The sequence below is a fragment of the Protopterus annectens genome, chromosome 9.part0 (assembly GCF_019279795.1).
Source record: "Protopterus annectens isolate FY-2018-M chromosome 9.part0, PAN1.0, whole genome shotgun sequence".
NCBI lineage: Eukaryota > Metazoa > Chordata > Ceratodontiformes > Protopteridae > Protopterus > Protopterus annectens.
The window spans coordinates 1,218,800,834-1,218,828,095 of record NC_056743.1 but is presented as its reverse complement, the minus strand read 5'-3'; the positions used below and the strand labels follow the sequence as shown (position 1 = coordinate 1,218,828,095).

The following is a 27,262-nucleotide window of genomic DNA, read 5'->3' as shown; positions in this document are numbered from 1 at the left end:
GTGCAGTACCTCTTGAATCAGACTTTGTAGAAATGCTGCCTTCTGGCGTAGAGGGTCATGTGTTAGGCCATCACAGAAGGACACGACTCCATGCGGGAAGTTGTGCTGAGCCAGCCATGCCACCACTTTCTGCTTCTGCATGTCAGGGCGACCAGTGACATACACTATTATATAACCCAGGTCCTGCCAGTGTCTAGGGAATGAAAATAAAGCAGAGGATAGTTAATCTACTCAGAACTGTGTGAAATCACTGTTCAAAATAAAACTACTGTCTGGGAGAATGACACTAACTACAGTTGGCTGTATGTATGCTAGTTTTTGTATGACTACTGGTTTTAAATGCAGTACTACATGTCAACTAGCAATATGGCACTGAAGGTTAAAGAAGTGTGATTTAAATTATATCCTGTTTAGTAAATGTCTGAAATTCACAACCTGAAACCTACATAAGTGCTACTCCAAGCAAGTCACTTTTCTTATAAAAGTTCTAAAGTTACCCCATGCTGTTGTGGCCTGGTTAACAAAGACTAACTAAATAACAAAGCACTTATTAATTGTAACATATTAACACAGGGCAGAAAGGATAAAAAAATTGCTTCAGAAGGACTGAGAAATGGTCCAAAATCTGAAAGCTTAAAATTTCAGTGCCTAGAGGTATAAAATAAAACAGCCTGATAAAAGAGAAAATAAAACAGCCTGATAAAAGAGAATATAAAACAGCCTGATAAAAGAGAAAATAAAACAGCCTGATAAAAGAGAAAATAAAACAGCCTGATAAAAGAGAATATAAAACAGCTTGATAAAAGAGAAAATAAAACAGCCTGATAAAAGAGAATATAAAACAGCCTGATAAAAGAGAAAATAAAACAGCCTGATAAAAGAGAATATGAAACAGCCTGATAAAAGAGAAAATAAAACAGCCTGATAAAAGAGAAAATAAAACAGCCTGATAAAAGAGAATATAAAACAGCCTGATAAAAGAGAAAATAAAACAGCCTGATAAAAGAGAAAATAAAACAGCCTCATAAAAGAGAAAATAAAACAGCCTCATAAAAGAGAAAATAAAACAGCCTGATAAAAGAGAATATAAAACAGCCTGATAAAAGAGAAAATAAAACAGCCTGATAAAAGAGAAAATAAAACAGCCTGATAAAAGAGAAAATAAAACAGCCTGATAAAACAGAAAATAAAACAGCCTGATAAAAGAGAATAGGAAGAAATAGCAACAATAAATGGAATTAATCCTCAATATATACAATGCCCAATTATGGAACTACTGAAGTAATTTGCAAACTTTTTGAATAAGTTGTGAGTAGACAGAGTGTAGTTGTGATTCTGCTTCCTAAAAGTGCAAGCTAGTCAGACAGAAATCTATAGTCCAGTTAGTCTGACCCCTGCAGAGAAATAATGGAAGTGCTTCAGAAAGAAAAGTTGTGTAAAATCTTACCATAACCATAGATGTCCTTCTCATCCATGTTGCAGTATTCCAAACTCTTGGGGGGGTTTCTTCTGCTAACTACCTAAACGTCTGGCCAGTATACAAAAGCTTCTAGTCACTGCTAGGTATGTGGGACATCTGACATTGGCCAGGGAGCGTGGGCCATAAAAGCGACGTCTGCATGTACCTTTCCTCAGAACTGAATGCTCCAGTCGGACTCCAGTTCTAGGATAGCTGTATAAGTCCTGTGTCATCCAAGAAGGGATAGTTTTAATTGAAAAGGGGAGTAGGAGGGAGTTAATGAATACTGCAAAATGGAAGAGAAAGACATGTATGGTTATGGTAAGATTTTACACAACTACTCTGTGTCCTTCTATTCTCGTGTTGCAGTATTCCAAACCTTTGGTGAGTGCAAAGCTCAGATGGAAGAAGAGGGGGGTGGTATAGAACTGTTTTCTATGAAGACAAGTAGGATTGTCATAGCAATCCCGCTCTAGATCTAGAGATGTGACCCAGTCTGTAGTGCTTAGTGAAGGTATGAACAGATGTCCATGTAGCTGCCTTTAGAATGGAAGCAGTATCCAGTCCTTTAAAGAGGGCTCCAGATGAAGCCATGGCTCTAGTGCAGTGGGCATTAATTTTTGAACTTAGATGTTTCCCATAGTAGGTGTAGCAAAAGGATATAGCCCTGGAAATCCAGGCAGAAATTGTATGTTTTGTCACCGCTTTTCACAGAACCCTGGAGTGAAAGAAGACAAATAATTACTCTAACTTCCTAATGGACTTGGTCTTGTCAAGGTAAAATCTTAAGTTGTCTGTGAACATCAGAGGAATGCAAGATTCTCTCACTGTTATTCTGGGGATGTGGGAAAAAGGTGGGCAGGTGAATACCTTGGTTTAAAGGCAGCTCATTGACCACATTGGGCATGAAAGAGGGATTGGTCCTCAGGGTCACTCTATCCTTCTGGAAGAGGGGAAAGGGAGGAGCTGCCATGATGGCCTAAAGCTCTGACACTTTTCTGGCTGATGTCAGGGCCACCAGGAGTACAGTCTTCCAAGTACAGTGTTTTAGGGATGCTTTAGATTCTGGTTCAAAGGGAGCAACTGTGAGCTTCTCTAAAATGTAGTTCAGGTCCCATGGAGGTGTAACTGACCTTCTGGGTGGGCCTGAGATGCAGTACTCCCTTGAGGAATAACTTTGCAGGAAGACAGGATGCAAGAGGAGGATCAAGAGGCAGACAAGTTGAAATAGCAGTAAGGTAGCCCTTAACAGAGGACTATGCCAACCCTGCTTGCAAGAGTTCACACAGATAGGACAGCACTAAGGGGAACTCACCTTGCAGTGGGTCCAGTTTTCTTTGTAGACACCACATGGAGAATCTTTTCTATTTAGACAAATAAGATTTCTTAGTATTAGGTTTCCTGGCCTTCTGCAGGACTGTTAGCATATCTTTGGTGTAAACGTTTCTGTAAGGGATCAAGATTCTATCACCCACAGAGTTAGGTTCAGAGATTCCAGGTGGGGATGGATTAGGGATCCCTTGCCCTGTGTGAGAAGGTCCACTCTGTGAGGTAACTTGTGATGATTGCCCCTGGCTAAATGCAGAAGGAGGGGGAACCAATGCTGTCTTGGCCAGAAGGGAATCACCAACAAGATTTTTGTTTTGTCCCACTGGATTTTCAGTAGGACTTTTTGAAGGAGTAGAAAGGGGAGAATGCATAGAGAAACATCCCCTTCCATGAGATTGAAAAGGTGTCCATTGACCTCATTAAGGGACTGGGTAACCTGGTGCAAAATAGTGGTAGTTGTCTGTTCAGAGGGGAGTCAAACAGATCTATTTGTGGTGTACCCCATTTGTGGACAATGTTCAGAAACACATCCCTGTGAAGTATCCATTCATGGGATTGTGACATGGACCTGCTCAGAGTATCTGCCTGAGTGTTCTGTGCTGAAGGGATATAAACTGCTTGCAAGGAGACTCCTTGTTGGGCTGCCAGTTCTCAGGCTTGGATTGCAAGTCCACGTAGCAAGTAGGATTTTGTTCCTCCTTGTTTGTTCACATACCATACAATTGTAGTGTTGTCTGTGAACAATTTCAGGAGTCTTTGTTTTAGGATATGTAGAAAAGCTCTCAAGGCAAATAAGATTGCTCTAATTTCCCTGATGTTGATGTGCTCCCACCTGAAGGTGACTGACCAGTAACCCTGCACTCTCAGACTGCCTAAAGCAGATCCCCAGCCAAGATCTGAGGCATCTGTGTACATCTCCTGAACTGGGGGAAGGGGTTGTAAGGGGTGGGTACTTATCTTTTAATTAGAAGATCCAATGGCAGGAAGAGCTGATGTTTGACTGGCAGCAGAAAAGTTCTGAGGAAAGCTATGTGCAGATGTCACATTTATGGCCCACGTTCCCTCGGTCAACGTCAGACATCCCACGTACCTAGCAGTAACTAGAAGCTTTTGTATACAGGCGGATGTTTGGGAAGCTAGCAGAGGATAATTTATTTATTTATTTATTTTTATTTATTTGCAGTTGGTTTACCAGGATAGTCCATTGGGCCAAAGTGAACCCGTTTTCAATGGAGTCCTGGGGAGAAAAGCTCCATAAACAATCAAGGTTACAAAATGATGTAGATAATAAGTTTACATGTGTTATAATATAGCGCAGACCAATTAATATAACAATATGACATAGACTGAAAATATACAATTAGATTAGACAAGAACAAACATTGCAAACAGTATAGGTTTTAGATAAATGAACAGGTAGTGCAGAATTTTAAGGAATGATTACAAGATATATACAGGAACATTAATATATAGGAAGTTTGAAGTAAGAGGTGTAGACTAGAATAATATCTAGTTTGCAAGTAAATAACAAACAGTTTATGAGTTTGAGGAGAAGTTAGAAGGAGCAATGTTAATGAAAAAGGGGGGGAAAGAAAATTTGCAGTGTGAGTTATGTGGGGTGGCAGCTGGAGCATTCCCACTGGGATACTAGGTATGAGTGAAGAGTTTTTTTTGAAGATAGAGTTAGTAGGGGTAGCATGAATGTGTGGTGGTAGGGAGTTCCAGAGTCGTGCTAGACTAAAGGATAGAAGGTGTTTGCCTGGGGGGCAAGCTGGTTTGTATATTTCTAGAAGATTTTGGTTATTGGACCGTAGTACTCTGTCAGGTAGATGCATTTTAAAGGCAGAGGAGAGGGAGGGACAGAGTGAGGGGTTCAGAATGAGCTTGTGTGCTAAAGAGAGTTGGGTATAGATAAGGTGATTAGGTAGTTCTAGCCAGTTTAGTTTATGGAGAGAGGAACAATGGTGAGTGGAGGACTTATGGCTAGTAGCGAACTTGGAGATTTTGTTGTAACAACATGAGAGTTGAGTTTTCAGAGAGGATTGTAGATTAGTTAGGAGTGGAGCTCCATAGAGAAGGGAGGGTATGAGAAAGGATGTAGAGAGGGTGCAGAAGGGTTTGGAATACAGCAACATGAGAATAGAAGGACATGGAAATGTTACTGAATATCAAGGTCAGTGTGGCAGTGGACCCAAGGCAGCATGCATTTATCTCAAATAACTGGGTTTTTGATTAAATGGACAAAGTACTTGGAATTTATGGGAAGCCTAGCTAGGATTTAGTAAAACATCTGATATGGTATCTCTCTCTCTCTCTCTCTCTCTCACACGCACACACACACACACACACACACACACACACACACACACACACACACACACACACACACACACACACACACACACACACACACACACACACACACACACATACACACACACACACACACACACACACACACACACACACACACACACACACACACACACACACACACACACACAATTTAAAAAAATACTCCTGGATTGAGTTGCAGTGGAACACTTTCATTCATTGCATTACAGTTAATAAAAAAATGAAGTATCATTTATCTTTAAGTGAAATCATAATTTGTCAGCACTTCTTTGTAGCACTGTGTGTTTCTTTGTTGGGCAACTTGAAATTAAGGGAAAGGTGAGTACTAGGACTGAAATGTTTTAATAACTATTTGACTGAAAAAAATCACATGTTGCAGATGACATAAAAAAACATGTAACAGAATTAGGACACAGGGTAACATGAGGATGAAAAGTAAGATTTGACAGATTTACTGGAATGGTGTGATGCACAACAGCTAAGATTTAATACAAATGCCTAGTTATGCACACCTGAAAAAAAAATCCAGGGAGACAAGCCACGATGCTTCGCTAGGGACGGCTTGCACCTGTCACCCCTGGGCTTTCGGATATTGGCAAAGGCTCTTGCTACCCCCATAGTGCCTTTTTTAGGCAAGGCTCAAAAGACAAACCCACCTCCATAGGTATCACAAGGGATAAGAAACTAAGAGTAATGCTACTCAACGCCAGAAGTCTAAACCTCAAGATGCATGCACTCGAAACTCTCCTTAGCATGGAGAACATCGATATCTGTGCAGTAACAGAAACCTGGTTCAGGACTCCCGAGAGCACCCCAGCACTACCAGGTTATACCTCATACCATGCTTTTCGCCCCCAAAACTTGGACCGAACCACAAAAGGAGCAGGAGTATCGATATTCATCAAGGATACCCACACCTCCAGGTTGGTGGCAAAGCACGAAGCATCAGAGACTATCCATGTGCAACTAACAGTGGGTAAAACTGCCTTCCAGTTTATAGCCTGCTACAGACCACCCTCCCAAACCCAGGAACCCCACTCGGCCTTCCTGAGAACACTGGAAAATATGAAGGTCTCTCCGAACACCATTATATTGGGCGACTTCAACTACCCAAACATAGATTGGGAGCATTACTCTAGCTCCAACACCCTTGCCCAAAGGTTCCTAGAATTCATAAACTCAAATGCTATGGAACAACTTGTTACCACTCCCACAAGAGGGGAAAACATACTGGACCTGATCATCACCAACATGGGGACTCTATGCTCCAGACCAGAAGTGTATCCCTCACTGGTAAGATCAGACCATAAACTGATCTCACTGGATATTCACATCCTGACCCCACCCCCTGCCCAGGAAACCACAGTGAAAAACTTCTCTAAAGCAAATTTCACACTCCTCAAAACCGAGGTGGAATCCTTCAAAGTCCCGGCCTGTGGAAAATACGCCCCAGACCGCAGAATCCTTTATAAATGCATTCTATGAACACCTTCAGGAATGCATGGATCATGCAATCCCAAATAAAACCAAGACCCAATCCTCCAAAGGCAGACGACCTGTCTGGTGGACCCCAGCCATAAACAAACTATACAATAGAAGGAGGAAGCTACTACATGATAGAGCAAAATCCCAAAAAGGGAAGGCATCTCTGATCAGTATTAGCAAAAAACTAAGGGCACTCATAAAATCGTCAAAGGCCAGCTTCGAGAGAAAAATTGCACAGGACACTAAAGATAATCACAAGGCTTTCTTTAGTTATGTTAGGAACCTGGGTGGGAATTCCCAGATATGCTCAGAATTAGTCCAAAATGACAAAAAATACACTGATCCCACAGACATTGCCAACATCCTAGCTGACAGGTTCAGCACAAACTCCCCCCCCCCCCCCACCAAAAGGCAAATATCTATCCCAGCACAGTGCTGCCCCCCCGACATCTCAGATGCTCAGGTGGGAGCTGCCCTCTCCAAAGCAAAAAACACAGCATCAATGGGACCAGACGGTGTCCCAGGCTGCGTCCTACATGAACTCCAAGAAGAGCTAAACCCAAACATAAAACTACTGTTCAATCTCAGCCTTACTACAGGATATGTACCCAAAGAGTGGCGTACAGCAACAGTGGTCCCTCTCCACAAAGGTGGTGCCTCAACGGACCCTGGAAACTATCGCCCCATAAGCCTGACTAGCTTGGTCTGCAAAGCTATGGAAAGGATCATCATGGACCTCATAAATAAAGATATTGGGGACCTACAGACACTGGATCCTACCCAGCTTGGCTTTGTTAAGGGCAGATCCTGCCTCTTAAACCTGGTTGACTTCTTTGAAACAGTCACCAAGGCCATTGACGAAGGGAAGGTGGTCCACACAGCCTATCTGGACCTCACAAAAGCCTTCGATACAATACCCCACTCGGGCATTATAGATAAGCTCACCAGCTTAAATATACACCCCTATGTCACTAGATGGGTTGCAAACTGGCTCAAGGACAGAACCCACATGGTTAGAATTGCTGGAGCCATGTCAGACTCCAAACCAGTTACAAGTGGCGTCCCACAAGGCTCAGTCCTGGGACCTCTCTTGTTTGGTATATATTTCTCGGAGGTACAGGCCAACATGGAAGGACTGTGGCTGACCAAGTTCGCAGATGACTGCAAACTGGGCACCATAATCGACTCTCCAGCCGACACAAGCATCCTCCAAAAGGGCCTCACAGAAACAGACAACTGGTGCCAGAGCCATGGCCTCAAGCTAAACGCCAAAAGTGTATAGTCATCCCTTTGGCAAAACAAAGTGCCCACAAATTACCACATAGGTGGTAATCCATTAAGTACAGAAGAAGTCATTAGGGACCTGGGGACCCAAGTTGATAGCAATCTCTCATTTGACAACCACGTGGCCAAAGTGGTTAGAAAAACATTTTATATAGCCCACCTAATCATGAAGGGATTCACATCTAGATTAGGGAGGTCATCGCACTCTTTACTCATCCTTCATCAGGCCCATAATCGAGTACAATGCCCCTTTGGGATGTACCTTACCAAACACCTGCAGCAACTGGAAAGACCCCAAAAGTACCTCACCAAGAGGATCAAAGGGCTCAAACAGATGCCATATGCTGCCCGGTTAAAGAAACTCCAGCTCTACTCAGTGGCATACCGCCTGCTCAGAGGTGACCTGTGCCTGACGTATAAGGCCATGTCCAACCCAGAATTAAGGGACATGCTGCACCTCAAAAATTCCACATCCCATCGAGCTACACGCCGAGAGACTTGAACCTCAGCACTGAAATAAATAGGACATGCTGGAGGGACAGATTCATAACCCAGAGGCTCCCTTCACTATGGAATAAAATCCCAGTCCAGGTTAGGCAGAGTCCCTCATTGACTCTCTTCAAGAGGAATCTTGATGAGTGGATGGGAGATCATAGGTTTACCCCGGGTATCACTTCTGTGTCACTGTTAGACAGAGGCACAGTATACTAACCTCGGAAAAGGGCATAGCAAAATTAATTTAAAATGGGTGGCGAAAGCCAAACATACTCTGGCTAGGCTTATAAATGCCCTAGGGCAGATAGCCTAGTATGAACCTATGAACCTATGAGAAATACACACTGGAGATGAAGTATACTTATCAATAGTGCATTTGACAGAATTAAAACTCTCTCTCTCTCTTTATATATATATATATATATATATATATATATATACATATATATATATATATATATATATATATATATATATATATATATATATATATATATATATATATATATATATATATATATATATATATGTATATATAGAGAGAGAGAGGGAGACGGAGATAGGGGAACATAACTAAAAGTGTGAACAGTGCTTCTAACTGCTTACAATGGCATCTCAACTCCATTTAAAAAGCTTTGCTTTACTACACTAAAAAGTGCTTCAAAGAAAATGTGTTTTCTGCTTTTCAATACAAAAATGGAACTGGGGCACTTGCAAGCATTTTAGGGTATGGACTAGCAGAACAAAGTAGTATTCTTCCTTAAGGAAGCAGTGAATCAGTATGATTATCAAAAGGTGATACCTGAATGAAACAGCTGTAAACACCACAAAACTGCCAACAGTAGCAGTCAGGTACAAAAACAGGAGAGGGAGACAATGCCCGCCTAACATCAGTCAGCAACAGCTCAGCAGTGCCTTTACACCCACAAGTCTTTTTGTCTAGTTTTACTTCACATCCATAGATCCATATGGTATCATGATATTACTTGGAGTTGGCTTCCTTTATCTAGAAACTCACCATTAATGATAAGCAAAAAATTGAACCAGTAAGTTGTGAGGATAAAATGATTCCACAGTTACTTGCTTGGGATGCGCTGTAGTGGAAATATTAACCACTGTTTATAAATACTTTCATATTTACATTATTTTCATAAGTGAGCAACTGGCAAAGAGTGAAACATCTTTAGGGGAAGATAAATACACCATGTCTAAGCATAATAAATCAATAACAATGGAGTTATTGCTAGCTGCTTGTTTAGAATTAAGTAAGTTACCAACTATTGCATGGTATCTGCTAAAATCTCAGATAATGCTGAAGAAAAACAGTGTTAACACTTGTGCTTCAAGTTCTATAGCTTGAGAGATACTGACTGTTATAATGCATGCAGGAATCAATTTCATATTCCTGTAAATATGTTTAAAAAGCAAGCACCCAGAAAAGAATTTGTTGTTGCAATGTGTAAGTTGAATCAGTGTGAATGAAATGCTGTTGAAACTATGTATCTAGATTATATGGTTTCCAAGATATGAAAGCTGTTTTAAAAGTTGGATTTTTTTCTGTTAGAATATACTGATATATTAATTTGAAGATTTGAATTATTGACAACTCTCAAAGTAAAGAGCAATACTTAATGAAAAGCAATGTTTGTACTTTGGGAACGGTATATATTTTTTACAAGATATTCTTTGACTGGCTTTTGTCATTGGATTTCAAAAAATAACAACAAAAGCCACACTGGAAACAATCCAACAGCCACCCAAAGGGAACCAAGTAAATAATTTTACTTTACATTATTTAACTGGTTCCCTTTGGGTGGCTGCTGGATTGTCTGCAGTTGGCTTTTGTTGCTACTAGTTTCGAATTTGCTGTGCAGCTTCAAAGCTCCTTTTTGGTTATTTAAAAAAATGCTCAGGAATGCAAGGATGCAAATAGGCTGCTAGAAGTGACACATTCCATAGCTGCTAGTTGAGAATGACTTAACTGCTTCACTTGACTACTGTAAAACAGTACTTCTACAACGTTTATTTCTGTTTCAAAAAACAAACAAACAAAAAAAGATCAAAAGATCAAAAGACTGACAAGCACTGCAGGGAAGTAGGTTCATAGATTCATAGGTAGGTACGAGGCTATCTGCCCGAAGGCATTTATAAGCATAGCCGGAATGTGTTGGCTTTTGCCACCCCCTTAGATTAGTTCCCTGTGCCTCTGTCCAGCGAAGCCATTGAAGTGATCTCTGGGGTAAACTTTATGTTTCCCATCCACTCATCAAGGTTTCTCTTGAAGAGTGTTAGCGAGGAGCTCTGCCTAATGTAGATTGGAATCTTGTTCCAAAGCATGGGAAGTCTCTGGGACAGGAATCTATCCCTTCAGCATGTCCTATTTATTGTTGTGGTGAGGTTTAGATCCCTGGAGCATGTGGTTTGAAGGGATATGGTTTTCTTTAGGTGGAGCATGTCCATCAATTCCGGGTTGGACATGGCCTTGTATATCAGGCAGAGATCACCTCTGAGTAGGTGGTATGCAACCGAGTACAGCTGGAGTTTCTTCAGCCGAGCTGCATACGGCATCTGCTTGAGGCCAGTGATCTTCTTGGTGAGGTACTTCTGTGGTCTTTCCAGTTGTTGAAGGTATCTTGTAAGGTACATCCCAAATGGGGCATTGTACTCTATGATGGGTCTGATGAGTGATGCATAGAGGGGCCCAATGACCTCTTTCGATATGGATGCAAACCCTTTTGTGATTAGGTGGGCCACATAGAAGGATTTTCTAACCACTTTGGCAATGTGATTATCAAAGGAGGGTTTACTATCTACTTGGGTCCCCAGATCCCTTATTACGTCTTCCGTATTTAGGGGGCTACGACCTATGTGGTAGTTTATGGGTACTTTGTTTTTTCCAAAGGGGATGACTATGCACTTTTTGGCATTTAGCTTGAGGCCATGGTTTTGACACCAGGTATTTGTCTCAGTGAGACCCTTTTGGAGGATGTCTGTGTCAGCCGGAGAGTCAATTATAGCCCCTAGTTTGCAGTCGTCTGCGAACTTGGTCAGCCATAGTCCTCCTGTGCTTGCCTGTACCTCTGAGAAGTATATGCCGAACAGGAGGGGTCCTAAGACTGAGCCCTGGGGAACTCCACTTGTAACCGGTTTAGAGTCAGACCTAGCTCCCGCAACTCTTACCATGTGGATTCTGTCCGTGAGCCAGTTGGCAACCCATCTCGAGATGTAGGGGTTTATGTTCAGGCTGGTGAGCTTGTCTATAATACCTGAGTGGGGAATGGTGTTGAAGGCATTTGCAAGGTCTAGGTAGGCTGTGTGGACCACCTTTCCCTCGTCTATAGCCTTGGTAACTGTCTCAAAGAAGTCCACCAGGTTTAGGAGGCATGATCTGCCCTTAACAAAGCTGAACTGGGTAGGGTCCAGTGTTTGGAGGTTCCCATTGTCTCTGTTAATGAGATCCATGATGATGCGCTCCATAGCTTTGCAGACCAAGCTAGTCAGGCTTATAGGGTGATAGTTCCCGGGGTCCGTTGTGGCTCCACCTTTGTAGAGCAGAATAACTGTTGCTGTGTGCCACTCTGTGGGCACATAGCCTGTGGAGAGGCTGAGTTTAAACAACATGTTTAGGTGAGGGGTTAGTTCATCTTTGAGCTCATGTAGGACGCAGCCTGGGACACCGTTCGGTTCCATTGATGCTGTGTTTTTGGCTTTGGAGAGGGCTGTTTTAACCTGAGTGTCTGTGATTTCAAGGGCACTACATTCTTCTGGTATAGTTATGGGCCCTTTTGGGGGTGAGAGGGGGGTGAAGTTTGCACTGAACCTGTCTGCCAGGATATTGGATAAATTGGTCGGTTCAGTGTATTTTGTGCCATTCTGCACTAACTCCGAGCAGATCTGAAAATTGCCACGTAGATTCTTGACATAGCTAAATAATGCCTTGTGGTTATCTTTGAAGTCCATGGCAATTTTTCTTTTGAAGCTAGCCTTGGATGATTTTATGAGGGAATGTAGTTTCTTGCTGTCACTGATCAGGGATGTCTTCCCTTCCTGGGATTTTACTCTTTTCTGTACTAGTTTTCTCCTTCTATTGTATAGCTTGTTTATGGCAGGGGTCCACCAGACTGGTTTACTTTTCTTGGAGGAGTGATGTTTGGTTTTGTTTGGGATAGCAAAATTCATGCATTCTTGTAGGTGCCCGTAGAGTGCATTAGTAAAGGATTTTGCAGCTTGGACAGCGTTATCCTTTAGCATGGGGGCTTTGAAACTTCCCACCTCGGTCTTAAGTAACATGAAGTTTGCTTTTGAAAAGTTTTTCACAGTGGTTTCTTTGACCGGGAGTGGTGGCGGAATGTGGATATCCAGAGTGATTAGTTTATGGTCAGATCTAACCAGCGAGGGGTTGTCCTCTGGTGTGGAACGCCAGTTGCCCATGTTGGTGATGACCAGGTCCAATATGTTGTCACCTCTGGTGGGGGTCTTGACCAATTGATCCAGGGCATTTGAGTTTATAAATTCTAGGAAATGTTGGGCAAGGAAGTTTGTACTTGAGTAGTTCTTCCAGTTAATGTTTGGGTAATTGAAATCACCCAATATCAGGGTGTTTGGTAGGACCTTTATGTTTCCCAGTGGTTCCAGGAATGCAGAGTGGGGGGTCCTGGGACATGGTGGGTGATCTGTAGCAAGCTATAATTTGAATAGCAGTTTTGCCCATTGTTAGTTGCACATGGATGATCTCTGAAGCATCGTTCTGTGCCACTAACCTGGAAATGTGGGTATCCCTGATGAATATGGATACTCTCCGGCCTTTTGTATTTTGGTCCAGGTTTTGTGGCTGAAATGTATGGTATGAGTTGTAGCCTGGTAGTTCTGGGGTGATCTCTGGAGCCTTAAATCGATTGTCTCCATACTGAGAAGTGCCTTGAGTACATGCATTTTGTGGTTTAGACTTCTGGCTTTGAGTAGCATTACCCTCATTTTTTTGTTACTTGTGCTATTTACGGTGATGGGTTTGTCTTTTGAGCCTTGCCTAAAAAGGCACTATGGGGGTGGCAAGAGCCTTGGCCGGTATTCAAAAGCCTAAGGGTGACAGATGCAAGCCGTCTCTAGCAAAGCAGCGTGGCTTGTCGAGCATGTCATCCCAGGCTGACAGACACTGGATCCCTTTTGAATGACACCAGAAGCTTAGCTAATTGTTGAAATTGATAATTTTTTCTCTATACCATGGTATCATTCTTGGTGAGGGCAGGATGCTACTCAGGGTCAGGGTCATACCGGTCTGGGCTACATGATCAGAGAGTTCCTCCATGTCTCTTTTCATGTAGTCCAGGGAGGTACGGCTGAGGTCATTTACACCAACATGGACAATGACAGAGTCATATTTGTACTTGTTCTGCAGTGACCTGAGTGCTTGTGTTATGTGGCGGATTCTGGCACCCGACAGGCAGCTAACAGTAACCTTCTCCTTGTTCGGCCTTGTGAGTGGGACGTCAGTGTACCTGACTATAGAATCACCTATTACTAGTGTGTTGGGTATGTTATTTTGCCTTAAGGGCTGTGATTGCAGGGCACACTGGTTTTGTGAAGCATGTGTTTCAGGGTTTGTGTTGGGAGGTGGAGGTTGCTTGGATGTCTGCTTTGGAGGTCTCTGTTGCTTTTGCAGATTTTTATTTAGAGCCTCTGAGTATGTTTTCGTGTATTTATGTGTGTTTTTTGCAGGTGCTGGTTTCATAGGTCTGTGTGAGACTGGTGGTGTGATGCAAGTAATTCCCTTCTCCTCTTTACTGCCTGGTCCAGTCTTGGGTTAAGAGAGGTTAGCCTCCAGTTTGGCTGTATAATTGCATCTCTCGCATGTATTCTTGTTTGGTGGAAGGAGGAGAGAGTTGTCTGTTTACATGAGGCAATTGTAACATTGCCTCAAAATGCCCAAATTCACCAGTTGGACTAGAGAGAACACCTAAAACTGTCCTTTGGACATGCCTGGATAGGTACAGTGAACAGTTTTACTGATTGGCTAGTAAGGTCGAATAGAGAGCCTTGTCCTTCTCTACAGTATAGGGGGTCTAGTGCTAAGGTTTATTAGTGCTTGCTATGAGTTTTGAGCATGTGCCGGGATGAGAAGTGAATGGTTTGAGTGCTTAAGTTGAAAGCTTGTCTAGTTTCAAGGGAAAAATTGAAGAGTAGACTTTGTGGAGCCAGGAATGGTTATACCCTAGCTAACCGGCGCTGCCCGGCACACAAAACCTTGCAAATGCGGGTTTTATAGCAGGGAAATGAAAGAGATAGAAATTAGCCCAAAATGGCCAATAAACTACTAATTTTGGGCTGAAACCACTCCTCCAGGGACAGATAGGCTGCTCAAAACTCCCTCTCTCACAGTGGACAGACAAACTTCCTTCTATCCAAGTAAGGTATGGGCAAACACAGAAACTTGTAACACAGCCCTGAATTCAGCACTAACCTGAAAAGTGGACTATACTAGCTTAGAAAGGCAGGAAAACAAGAATTTTTTATTTTTGTTTATTTTTTCAGAAAATAAAGCAGATACAATCAAAGAAACACTTTAAATGCACAGAAATGGCTATCACACTTGAATGTGTAACCTACAACAGTTAAACAGGTAATTTAAACACAAAAGTGAATTTGTTAAAGTGCAGGCAGTAAAATAAGTACAATATGTAGCTGAAACAAGCTTTTTAAATCACAGAAACTCTAGAAAATCGGCGTTTTAGGCAGAATTAGCTAAAGGCAGCAAGAAAAAGCAGAAAAATGATACTTAATCACTCCAAAGTCTCTCTTTTGTCTCTCCGCTGCTGTAGAACTCTGCAGGGCACCAGGCAGGAGCTTGCTGAGCTGTATACATTACTCAAGGCAACAAATTATAACATCAGGGAAAGGAATAAAGGAATAGACTTAGAAGAGAGGGCTGTAAACAGCTCAGTTATATATCAGCACCAGTCAAGTAGAGAATAAGAAAAAAGGAAAGATGACAGTCTTCCTAAGAGCAGACAGCAGCAGTTTGACAACACCTCACTTTAAACTACTAAACAGACCTTTTAAGCACTCACAAGACCAGGAAAAGGGGATTTGGGTGCCAGCAAGTACTCCAGAGATAAGATATAGGACCAGAGAATGGGAGAGAGGGAATAGTGAGAAAAGGGGGTTCAGGGACCTAGGCATTTCCCTGTGGTACATTTGGTTGGGGACACATGGCTGAAATGACATTCAGCTGTAGAGAAATATGGCTGCTGTGAATTCCCTGTGGGCAAAGAGAAGAATGTGGTGCCATGCCCACAGCTTCAGTAACCAAATGCACAGGGGAGATAATAATGTTCATGGCCCCCTAGGCAGTCTGAGAATGCAAGCATTATGGCATGCATCAGCAGCAGCCTGGCCAGTGAGCATGTCAGTGGCAGTAAAAATACAATGCACAATGGGCAGTTCCTCTATAATTGGTGTGGGTGGACCACTAACCCCTTCACAATGTCTAGGGAACATTACCTAAAATGCATGCAGGGGCATAAATGTGACTACAGTAGCATGCAGGATATTCTCCATGCTTTAGCACACTTTGACATGTTGTAGTTGCATAAGGATGTAGTGTACACTGAGCACAACACTCATTACTTCTTCTGCCCCCATGCATTTGGTTATTAAAGCTGTGGGCAAGGCAGTGTGTGCTTCTGTTGCCCACAGGGAATTTCCAAAAAAACAAATTCCTCTGCAGCTAAATGTCACTTCAGCCATGTGTCCTCAACGAAATGTATCACAGGAAAATCTCTCGCTGCCAAGATGCCTGAACCCCAATTTTCACATAACTTCAACATACAAGGACATTCTAGAAACACATGCTCCGTTGTCTTAGGCATCTTACATTTCATCAATAGTCTGTCTTTTTTGACTTATATAACACAGACCCCATTACAGGCAATTTTTTAACATTAATCACCAAATAAAATCTTGTTCATATCAGTATTTAAATATTTTTATCCTTGCAGTAATTGCTTCTTTAAATTCCCTTTTTTAATCTTGCCATGGGTCAGTACAATAACATTTGAGCATGATATTTTAATAGCATAATTTTCTTTTCTTTTATATTGCTTTCAGATTTATTTTCCACAGGTCTACTCCTCTGTTTCATTTTCTTTCTCCTTTTTCTCTTCTTAGTATTCTATTCCCATACTTGTCATGGTTTGCCTTTAAAAATCTAAGTATAATCTTTTTTTCATTATATTTTAGCATTTTAACATTCTGTAAATATACAGTGACACTAAAAACTATTGAAATTATCAAATGTAAACATTCATTTTCAATTTTATTATATAGAATCCCTCATTTTATTGGATTTAATATTAAGCCCCAAATAATACTAAAATAATTTATAACAATTTACTTTCTAATTTAATGGGAAATACTAATAACTTACTTTACCTAATATCACTGTAATAATTAAACATTTTGCTGAAAATTTAATCTACTTGTTTCCTGTATTACTTCCAACACTGTATACCATTACTTAGACATTAGATTATAGCTACTAAATACAAAATCTAAAAATTCAATATTTATTTTTGTTAAAAGAAATTCCTGATTTTTGTAGTTTCTCCAAAACCCTTACTTTTTCCTAGTTAATGTGTAATGTTACTTTTCCTTAACAAATATTTGATTTCTGTGATAACCCTCTTAACCAATGTATATACTTTGCAATGATTACTACATTATCAGTGTAAGACATTAATAAAGGTAAAGCAACTTTATCTTGGTATATGTATATATATATATATATATATATATATATATATATATATATATATATATATATATACACACACACACACACACACACACACACACACACACACACACACACATACAAACACACACACACACATATCTATATATCTATATATATATATATATATATATATATATATATATATATATATATATATATATATATTGGTCTACTTCTGTTAAACAAAAATACGTTTTTTCAAAAAAAGAAGTACGAGCCCATTTTAGTGAAAGTGCACTTTGGCAAACTACACTTTTGCTAACACGGGTTCACTGAACCGGACATAAAAAAAAACAAAAACCCCCCCAAACATTGCACCACTGAAACACGGTACAGTGGGGATAAGAAATATACCCATTTTCCCACTGTAGTGTGATGCCAGAGTTAGTATATATAAGTAGCGGGGGTGGGGGTGGGGGGGCAGTTTGCATGTCTGTAGTTTTTTTTATGTCCGGTTTCGTGAATTGGTGTTCGCGAAAGTGCACTTTCGGTTAAGTGTACTTTTGCTGAAATGGGTTCGTACTTCTGTTTTTTTGAAAAAATGTGTTTTCTTTGAACAAAAGTAGACCTATATATATATATATATATATATATATATATATATATATTTCACCTTTTTTTAGTCCTTGGTTAACATTCTGTACAATAACATTTATTACCAAAGAAAACAAAATGCTACTAAATGGGTAACTTTATATCGCTCCCCCTTGTATCTTTACTTTTTAGTAATCCAACTATTAACCATTACACACACATTGAAAATGCTGATTGTATTAGTCATATTACCCTTTTATCAATGGCATATGTCTGTAATATCTCCCACAGTTGATTATGTGTTGTATTAATCAAAGACTTTGTCTACATCATTTACAGTTCTCACAGTCTTCAGATTCTATAATATAAACAATTTCTGTAATTATTAATAATATCTCCTGAGTATTCATTACTTTTATGTCAAACATTCCTTCTCTCCAAATTTTACTTAAAGCTTTTTCCAATTATCCTCATAACATTTCTATAATCTGTGTTCATTAAAGTAATACAGTTCCAGTTTTTTAAAATATTTTTTATTGCCATTCTTCCACATTAACGTTTCCATATCTTTCATCCAACAAATCTAATCCCTTAGTTAAGCATTCATTAAACACTTACACTACAGTCTGTTATAGCCATACTTTTTTAGAATGCATAATCCAATCCATCTGGTCCTGCTGCTGTCTTTTCAGTCACTATTTTAAAGCTTCTATTACTTCATCTAAAGAGACATTTTCAAATATTTTTTTTTAATTTTTGCCATATATGGGACTTGCTTCTCACTTAACTTTTATACCTATACTATTATTTTTATATATCTTAAGATACTTCACTATCCCCTGTTCCATTTCTTTCTGTTTTATAACTATGCCTCCTGTTGAGGTAAACACTCTTTCAAAGGTCAAGAATTGTTTTTTGCTATGTCCCCCAAAAGGCAAGACATAACTTTAGTTCCTTGTACCAGGCACTGTTGAATTTAAAGTCATACTTTTATTCCCTTTTTATTTTCTGTATATATTTGTGACAGTCCCTACTCTGGGCCGGTAATCAAGGAGCCTCAATCCTCCCCACCTTCACTGGTGAGGGATGGCCACTAGAAGCAAAAATGGATACACACAGTATTTTCAGATGCAGCTCTCTGCACCAAGCACAATTTCCCACAAGAGCACACTGGGAGCACACTCTAGACCTGGGGCTGGACTCTATGTCTTTCTCCAGGCCCCAAAGAAGACTCCACACTGACCCCTTTGGAGCACTGTGTCCCTGTTTCAAGTAGTTGACACACACACTTGGGTATTTGATCTTCACAGACACACACACACACACACACACACACACACACACACACACACACACACACACACACACACACACACACACACACACACACACCTGGGAAAGGCTGGCACAGAATTACCAGCTGTGGCCTCTCTGCCCAGACAATAAGGTAATTATGCTGCCACCAGTCAGCTACTTTAAGGTTCTTACTACAGTAACCAATTAATGAGTAAATTAATACTAATACAAATGGTAGAGTTTGACCAAAGCAGCAAGACTTTCAGGAGCGGCCATAGTGTCACTAAAATAAGCATAGGTACTCTTAAGATACTCTTAAGGTACTCTTAAGATGTTAAAAGTATTCTCTAGAAATCCAGCCACAGTGAAAGGTATAGAAATATTTAATAATAAATAATAAAATAGAAAACATGAGAATACTAAATATCTAGTTGCAATAAACACCAGAGTTTCAATCACAGGAGATATAAAAAATAACACAGTTGGATAGATTCACACAGATGCAGAAAAACAATATTTAACTAATTTCACTATAATTTCCTGACTGACTAAAGAATTACTGGTCCCTAGTTACTTACTAAAGCAAGGCAAGATGAAGTGTGTTGAGTTGCTTACTACAGCAAGGCAAGATGAGGTGTAACTGTGTGAGATGTCTGGGAAAGATCTTTCCTGTCAGGTTAAGAAAAGCAAAGTGCTGCTGCAAGAGTTCTGGACTATCTCTCACTAATAGCTCAAAAAAATCATTTCACTGCTGGTTACAGAATGACATCACATCTGGTCACCTGACTCTGGCACAATGCACACCCAGAGCTTTGCTAAGATTTGTTGCAGCATCTGAAAGCTATAAAACGATTTCAACAACTTCTACCCTTCCAGGATGGCAATTAGTTCACTCCTAAGGGAAATACAGTAAGATTCCTAGTTCTAGTTTTCCTAGACATTTTTGTCTGTGGCTGCAGTCAGACCTGAAAGATAAAATCTATATGGCCTAAACCAACCCATTTAATTTTCAATGTATTTTTCTAAACTAACTGGAGTGAGATTAACCATTTCCCCTCCAGAATTATCTGTTAAAACATATAAATTTAATCAGTTATAATAGTACTGTCTGTCATACATGTATATCTCTTTTCTGTCCAGCAGGACCCACTGTTGATGCATTTTTAAGACAAGCAACTTTACAAATATATTTTAACACCAGCATGTGTACAAATCCATGTGATAGTCAAATGACATACAAAACTCCAGCTAGGTATGCTGACGTATGTTATACACGCACTGCCATGCTCTCCCTGCCACAGAGAGCACTACCTCATATGATCACACTTCTCCCTGCTTTGAAGACTCAAGCTAGTTTTTCAAGTGACCCTGGAAAATGTTGCTTGAGAGAAATGGGCCTGCCTGAGAACACATTAACCTATACCTTGTCTTGAGAGCCCATCTGCATTGGCATTGCTGACCCCACTACGGTGCTGCACTGTCATGTTATATGCTTGCAACCCTAGGCTCCAACTTAATAACTTGGCATTTTGTTGGTTGGCACTATGTAGATATGTTAAGGGATTGTGGTTTGTAACCACAGTGGATTTTCTTCCATACGGATAGTGCTGAAGTTTCTGCAATGCCCATACTATGGCTAGACATTCTTTTTCTACAGCTGCATAACATTCCTTCCTGGGATGGCATCTGTGGCTGAGATATGCAACTGGGTGCTCTTCTTCCTTTGAGGAAACCTGTCTGAGTACAGCCACCACCCCATGGTTTGAAGCATCCACCTGCACAGCAAATTATTTGCTGAAATTTGGACTGGCTAACTCAAGGGGTCCTCCCAAAGCTCATTTAAGCTTTTGGAATGCCTGAAGCTTATTTTGTCTGACAGGAATGAGCACCATAACCTGCTGCCCCACAACATACTTTTGGGCTCAAGCATTTCTGTCATACCAGACCTTTTTCTGCTGTTGGGCTCCTGCCAGGTTCTCCTGGGCCAAGCCCATGTGCTTCCTAAGCATTTTCCTGAGGTTTAGGACATATCACACAACAGACTCTTTGTAGGATTCACACTCACCCTCCTACTCATCATGAATCAAATCTAAAGGCCCCCTCATCCTTTGCTGATACAGCATCTCAAAGGGTGAAAAAACTGTAGATTCCTGGGGTACATCTCTATATGCAACCAGCAGATGGAGCAAATATTTGCACCACTCTCTCTTAAACTGGTCTTCAAATGCCTGTAGCATGGTCTTTAGTGTAGAGTTTAACCTCTCCATGAGACCATTAGTCTGAGGGTGGTAGGGATGGTCTTTAGGTGCTTCACTCCACAACACTCCACAGACAAGCCAGCAGGTCTGACATGAAATTGGCACCTCTGTCAGTCAGTATTTCTCTTGGGAAACCTACCCTGCTGAAAATCTCTAACACAGCATTTGCCACATTCTCTGTCTTGATGGAGGACAGAGCCACTGCCTCAGGGTATCTAGTAGCACTGTTGTCTTAAATACTGTTCCAGTGCCCTTTGTTTCTACATCTGTTTGAAACTGCATGCTTAGTCTGTTTTTAAATTATGTATTTTGGGCACTAAAGACATAAGTATTCCTAGGGTAGACGTTCACTTTTTTTCATATTCCCCCCAAAACTTTTTCCATGATAGCAATTATTTTCAAAGACTATATCACAAAATGTCTCTTTCCCAGTAATATAAATGCCCTTACTTCTGGAGCCTTTACTCCTGCAGGCACAATCACCTTGTCCCACATATCTTATCTATCTAAAGGTTTATTTGGTTTCAATTTAATTCTTACTACTGGTTTTTATCCTTTGCAAGTGTCCTTTCATATGTTTTGCTGCTTGTTCCCTTTCCTTTAAGTAATGCTTAATGTTGTTGCCATTTCTGCATATGTTTGTGTTTGAGTTCTACTGCCATGCTCCAAGGAAGTTTGTAAATCCACATGATTCTCCATACATTTGCTCTACTGCTACCGTATCCATTTGTTTGCACCATGACTCTGCTTGACTATCATCTGTTTTTCCTGTTACATTAAATCACACAGAACTGCATCTGGTAACCCTCATGACTGAATGGTTTCAATTTTAACATTATCAGTCACTATATCCATTTCTTTACTTCTACTATCACTCTTTGCAAATAAACTTTTCTGAATTAAGATTTCAAGAGTCTTCCTCTTTCATGTCAATTTTCTATTACATAGGTTACAACAACATTTCTATACTGCCAACCACACAGCTCTTCCAAGCCATCTACATGCAAGGAAAAGGGAGGCATGCACATTCAGTCAGACAAGTGATGCTTTATTAATATTTACATTCATATTATGCCATGAGAAACATTAAATTAATTATTTACACACACAGTTTTTTTTATATTCATAATTAAATTATTCACAATTAACGCAAAAGAACTTAACTATACAATTCTATTTCTTTCATTATCCCCATCCTTTCTTCTACAACCATCTTCTTACTTCAGTTAATGCATCATTCTCTTCCATTTTCATGTTAAATACATCCATATTGTCACAAACAGTTCTTCATCCCATTCATCAATTTCTTTACTTTATCATACTTCCCGTATAAAATCATATTCATATTTGTACATTTAAATCCTTCCAATCTAAATTAATTTTTAAACTTTTCCCAAAATTATTCATTTTTGGAGTAAAAAAATGTTTGTTGTTTCTTCTTCACCTTTTATTTTATATTCCCTTTAACCAGTAACTTATCTAATAAAATTTCCAGAAAAAAAAATCCTCTTCTTCAAAAAATTGTTCAAAATTTTTCCTTCTATCTTTTATTACCTTTTTTCATCTTCTTTTAATTCCTTCTATGAGTACAACATTTTTTGTCCAAAATTATATTATACCGTTTGTTTATTTTCCAATCAACCTCAGTTACTTTTAACATCAATAATTTCATTTTGACTATCATACTATTTTTCTACCATTCTATCCTTTATTATTGTTTTACCATCTTTTCTTCCAATATATATTTATATGCTCCTATAACATCTTATATATCATTTCTTTTTGCCTTTTTTAAACTTTCTCATTACCTCCCTAAATTGTGAAGACATTAAGTGCATCACTGATTTTTTTTCTAAATTTAATCCACTGTCATCTTTATTATACATTATCCCTCTTCTCAACGGATTCAGCCTTGAGCCCCAAATGAAACTAAAAACTCCAATATATCTCTTTTTCTATTTGAATTGGAAATTTATATATGCCACCTAAATATCATAGTTTTCCAAATACATTAGTATTCAACATATATGTCTCTCTTCCATAATGATAAATAAACATTTTTATTTGTCCTAGTATCCCACCCAGTTGACTTAATATACTTTAGTACTCACCAAATGTCACTCCCAAATTTCCTTTGTTATGAAATATATTCTATTATTTATCTCACCTAATTCCTTACACTTCATTTTATTTAACTGTAGACCAGCTTTTTAACAGCTTTTCAGTCCTCACTACAACCTCACTTATCAAGCCCTTGCTTTTTTTATTAGAACTAAACATCTGCATATGCCATATATAGTGGTAATATGACATTTCCTTCCATCCCTCATCTTGCCTCCCTCATTTCGTACATACACATCTGTACTACTGCACTCATTAGTAATACAAATAAGCACATACTCATTGGACATCCTTGTTTTACTCCTCTCTTAATATTTGTTTTTTTCCATCCATCCATTTATCATAACCTGTACACATGACTTTTCACAACATTTCCTTATTACATTAATAGTTTTTCTCCTACACCACTTCCCCTCTAAAATCTTTCACATTGCTTCATGACTCACCTAAACAAAGGCGTTAGCTACATCACGGTATCAGTCTTACTTCTTTATTTTCATTCAGTATCATCTCTACAACTTATTTTACTATAATTAACATGTTTTCACCTATATTCTTTTCATACCATAGATGCACCTTTCTCTACTATTTCATCCAATACTTTCTCCATCTTTTTTGCAATATTTCCATAAATATTTTATAGTCAGTATTCCCTGTGTTACAGATCTCAATATTTTATATATTTTCTTTCATCTTTTTTCATATAAATGTTATCATTCCACTGTAACTTCTTCCATTATACCTTCCTTCATCCATTCATTTAATATTTTTAAACAACTTCTCTTCCATATTTATTCTTTTCTTTATAATATTCATAGTTTCTACCATCCAACCATAGTACTGATTCATTCTTATCTTCTTTTTTTCTTAAGCAAAAAACATTTTTATTAAATTATCATGTATGACATAGGCAATTTTACATTTGTATAAATGAAAAACAAACCACATTAATACAATTTTAACTGCAAACATTATGCATTACAGACCCTGTTGAGACAACTGTATTTGCAAACGTTATACATGACCAATAATATATCTAGTCATTGTCAATTAAGTATTAGATAGCTCATTCAAATCTTGCCTTCTTTTAAACCTCTTTCCTCCTCTGCATATAATGTTCCTACAATTCCCATTTTCCTATGTCGTTTGCTCCTTCCCTTTTCTAAAGATCCCAATTCCAGTTGCTTTTTCTCTGTTACTATATTCACTACTTCTAGTAAAGTAGGTTAGACTTTGATTTCCATGTTCTAGTAATCGCTTTTTTGGTAGCCACCATAATTAGACTCAGCAAGGCCTTACTAGTCCAGGCAATTTTGATTCTGTATGATAGCTCAAAAAGATCATTTCCTTGATTACACCGGTTTGCTCACTCAGTATCTCTGACCAAACAGTCCACAGGGAATCTTTAAAGTCTGCCAACTTATTACACTCCCAGAAAATATGCTCCCAGTTACCTTCCCCATTACACCTCCAACATTTGCTGTCTACCTAAGGAAAAATTCTGTAGAGTCTACTTGGAATATATTGTGAATTACTTATCCAAATCTCTCTTCCCGATCCTTTTCAAGCTCCCCTGATTGATTCTTATAGTTGTCATGCAATATTTTATATGCTCTACTAATTATTCATTTTTTAATTGCAACTTCTGTTCTGGATTCTATTAAAAAAACTCTATACCAATGTTGTTTTTTATTTGTTTAGGACCTCCTATTTATTTCACTTTGCCTATAGTCTGATATCAGTCCTTGATAGCAAAGGCAATCTCTGACCTGCAGTCTAAATAAATTATTGGCATCTTCCCATTCTATTACCTTTTCCTTTCTAGTTATTTGCTCCCAATACCTTGGATTCTTTGCCAGTATTCTTAGATAAATTCCAGCCCCTCTTGCTTATTGTCTGTATCCCTAATTGCAGTCACCCCTATTGGCAGAATCTCTATTCACCATTCCTGTGCTGGCGGAGTTCTTAAAATACTTTCTGCTAATTTATAGATATAATATTCTGTATGATTACTGTCATTCTCCTTAAGGGTCTGCATCCAAAACCCCAGTCTCTCCTTGTTTCTTGAGCTTCTCCCCTGTATCATCATCATCCTTTTCCACTTTGAATTATAGTTTTCTGCTTGTGCTATGTATAAAAGCCTTAACTGTGTTGCTCTAAAATACCCCTTCAAATTGGGTAATCCTAGTCCGCCTTGTTCTACTGGAAGAGCTAACTTATTCCACTTGACCCTTTCCAACTTCCCCTCCCAGATAAAATCATTCAGCTCTTTTTTATTTGCTATGCACAAATATGATTGACCTGTGTATAAAACTAAAGGGGTTACAAACATTTTAACTGCTTGTATCTTACTATCCAAATCCATATAACAAAGCTTCAACTTTCTCAGTTTTTGTGTTATGTTCTTTTTAGTCTCCTTCCACATATCCTTAGCTGCCCCAATATAGTTATTTTTAATCCATACTCCTAAATGCTTCACTTTATCATGTTCCCATAAATATGGATATTGCTGGACCAATTTGTGTGTGGGTGCATAATTTACTGCTATTACCTTTGTTTTAGCATCATTAATTTTGTATCCTGAGAAGATTTGAAACTGTCTTACAATGTTTCATAATACTGTAATGTCCCTTTCTGGTTTTGTCAGGTATAAAACAATATCATCTGCAAATAGAGCCAGCTTTTCTTGATTACCATACCAATCATATCCTTGAATTTCTGAGTCCCTTATTTTCTTTACCAAGGATTCTAAATGTTATGCAAACAACAAAGGGGAAAGAGGAAACCCCTGCCTGGTTCCTCTACTCAAGCAAAAATTATCAGAGAGGACCCCACCCACTTTAATTTTTGCCTCCAATCCCTTATATATACTCCTAATCAACCTTATAATTTTATAAGGGAAAACAATTACTTCCATTCCCCTGCTCATGAAGTCCCAGCTTACTCTGTCAAATGCTTTCTCTGCATCAAGACCCACCAACAATAGTGGCATTTTCTTAAATTCTGCTTCCCTCTGGATCATCAGTGTTCTGTTAATGTTATCAAATGTTTGCCTCCCCTCAACAAAACCACACTGATTCATATCTATCAATTTTGGCATTACTTTTGCCATTCATTTAGCCATTATAGACATAAACACTTTATAATCATGGTTTAACAGTGCAATAGGCCTGTATGAAGCTGGATCCCATGATTCTTGACCCCCTTTAGGTATTACAGCTACCACCTCTTTCTTCTAGGATGTTGGTACTTCTCCTCCTCTTAAAATACTGTTCAACAAATCCTCCCAGATCTTAATCAGTTTTTCCCTCTTAGCTTCCAAACTTCCACAGGAATACCATCTATTCCTGGGGACTTTCCTGTAGATTGGTTATACATCACTATTTTTATCTCATCTCCTACTATCCTAACTGTTAGTAATTAAGACTCATCTACCTCTAACCTTGGCATATTTAATTCTTCCATAAACATTTCCATTTGCATCTTTTCTTGATTTCCATATTTTTCTGCTTTATACAGACTTTCATAAAATTTCCAAAATATATCTAGTACTTCTACAGGATCTGTTGTTATGTTCATTGTTACAGGCTCTATAAGTTTGGTGACAGCCCTGTTGCCTGAGTTGTTGTGGTAAAAGTGTTTGTGCTCTAGAGTTATTATAAAAAAAACAGTTGTTTGACAACAATCTTTCTAAACTCATGCATAATATTTTGGTAATCCCTTATTTTATTTTCTGTTTAACATTTTGCAGTTGCTCCTCTTCTTGTTCTGTGGGATTCCCTCTATTTTGCAAAACTTTAACATTTGTCAGCCCCTTTAAATAATTTGTGTTACTTCTTAACCATATCTCCCTTT

The 27,262-nt window shown here is 39.1% G+C and overlaps 1 protein-coding gene across 1 annotated transcript in view; it reads right to left on the bottom strand.

The window, feature by feature from the left end:
- Window positions 1-27,262, bottom strand: part of PITPNM1 (phosphatidylinositol transfer protein membrane associated 1) — a 1,523,951-nt gene that overhangs the window by 74,510 nt on the left and 1,422,179 nt on the right. The window contains exon 22 of the mRNA XM_044084149.1: window positions 10-193. Coding sequence (XP_043940084.1) covers window positions 10-193 — 184 coding nt within the window. The remainder of the gene's footprint in view (window positions 1-9; window positions 194-27,262) is intronic.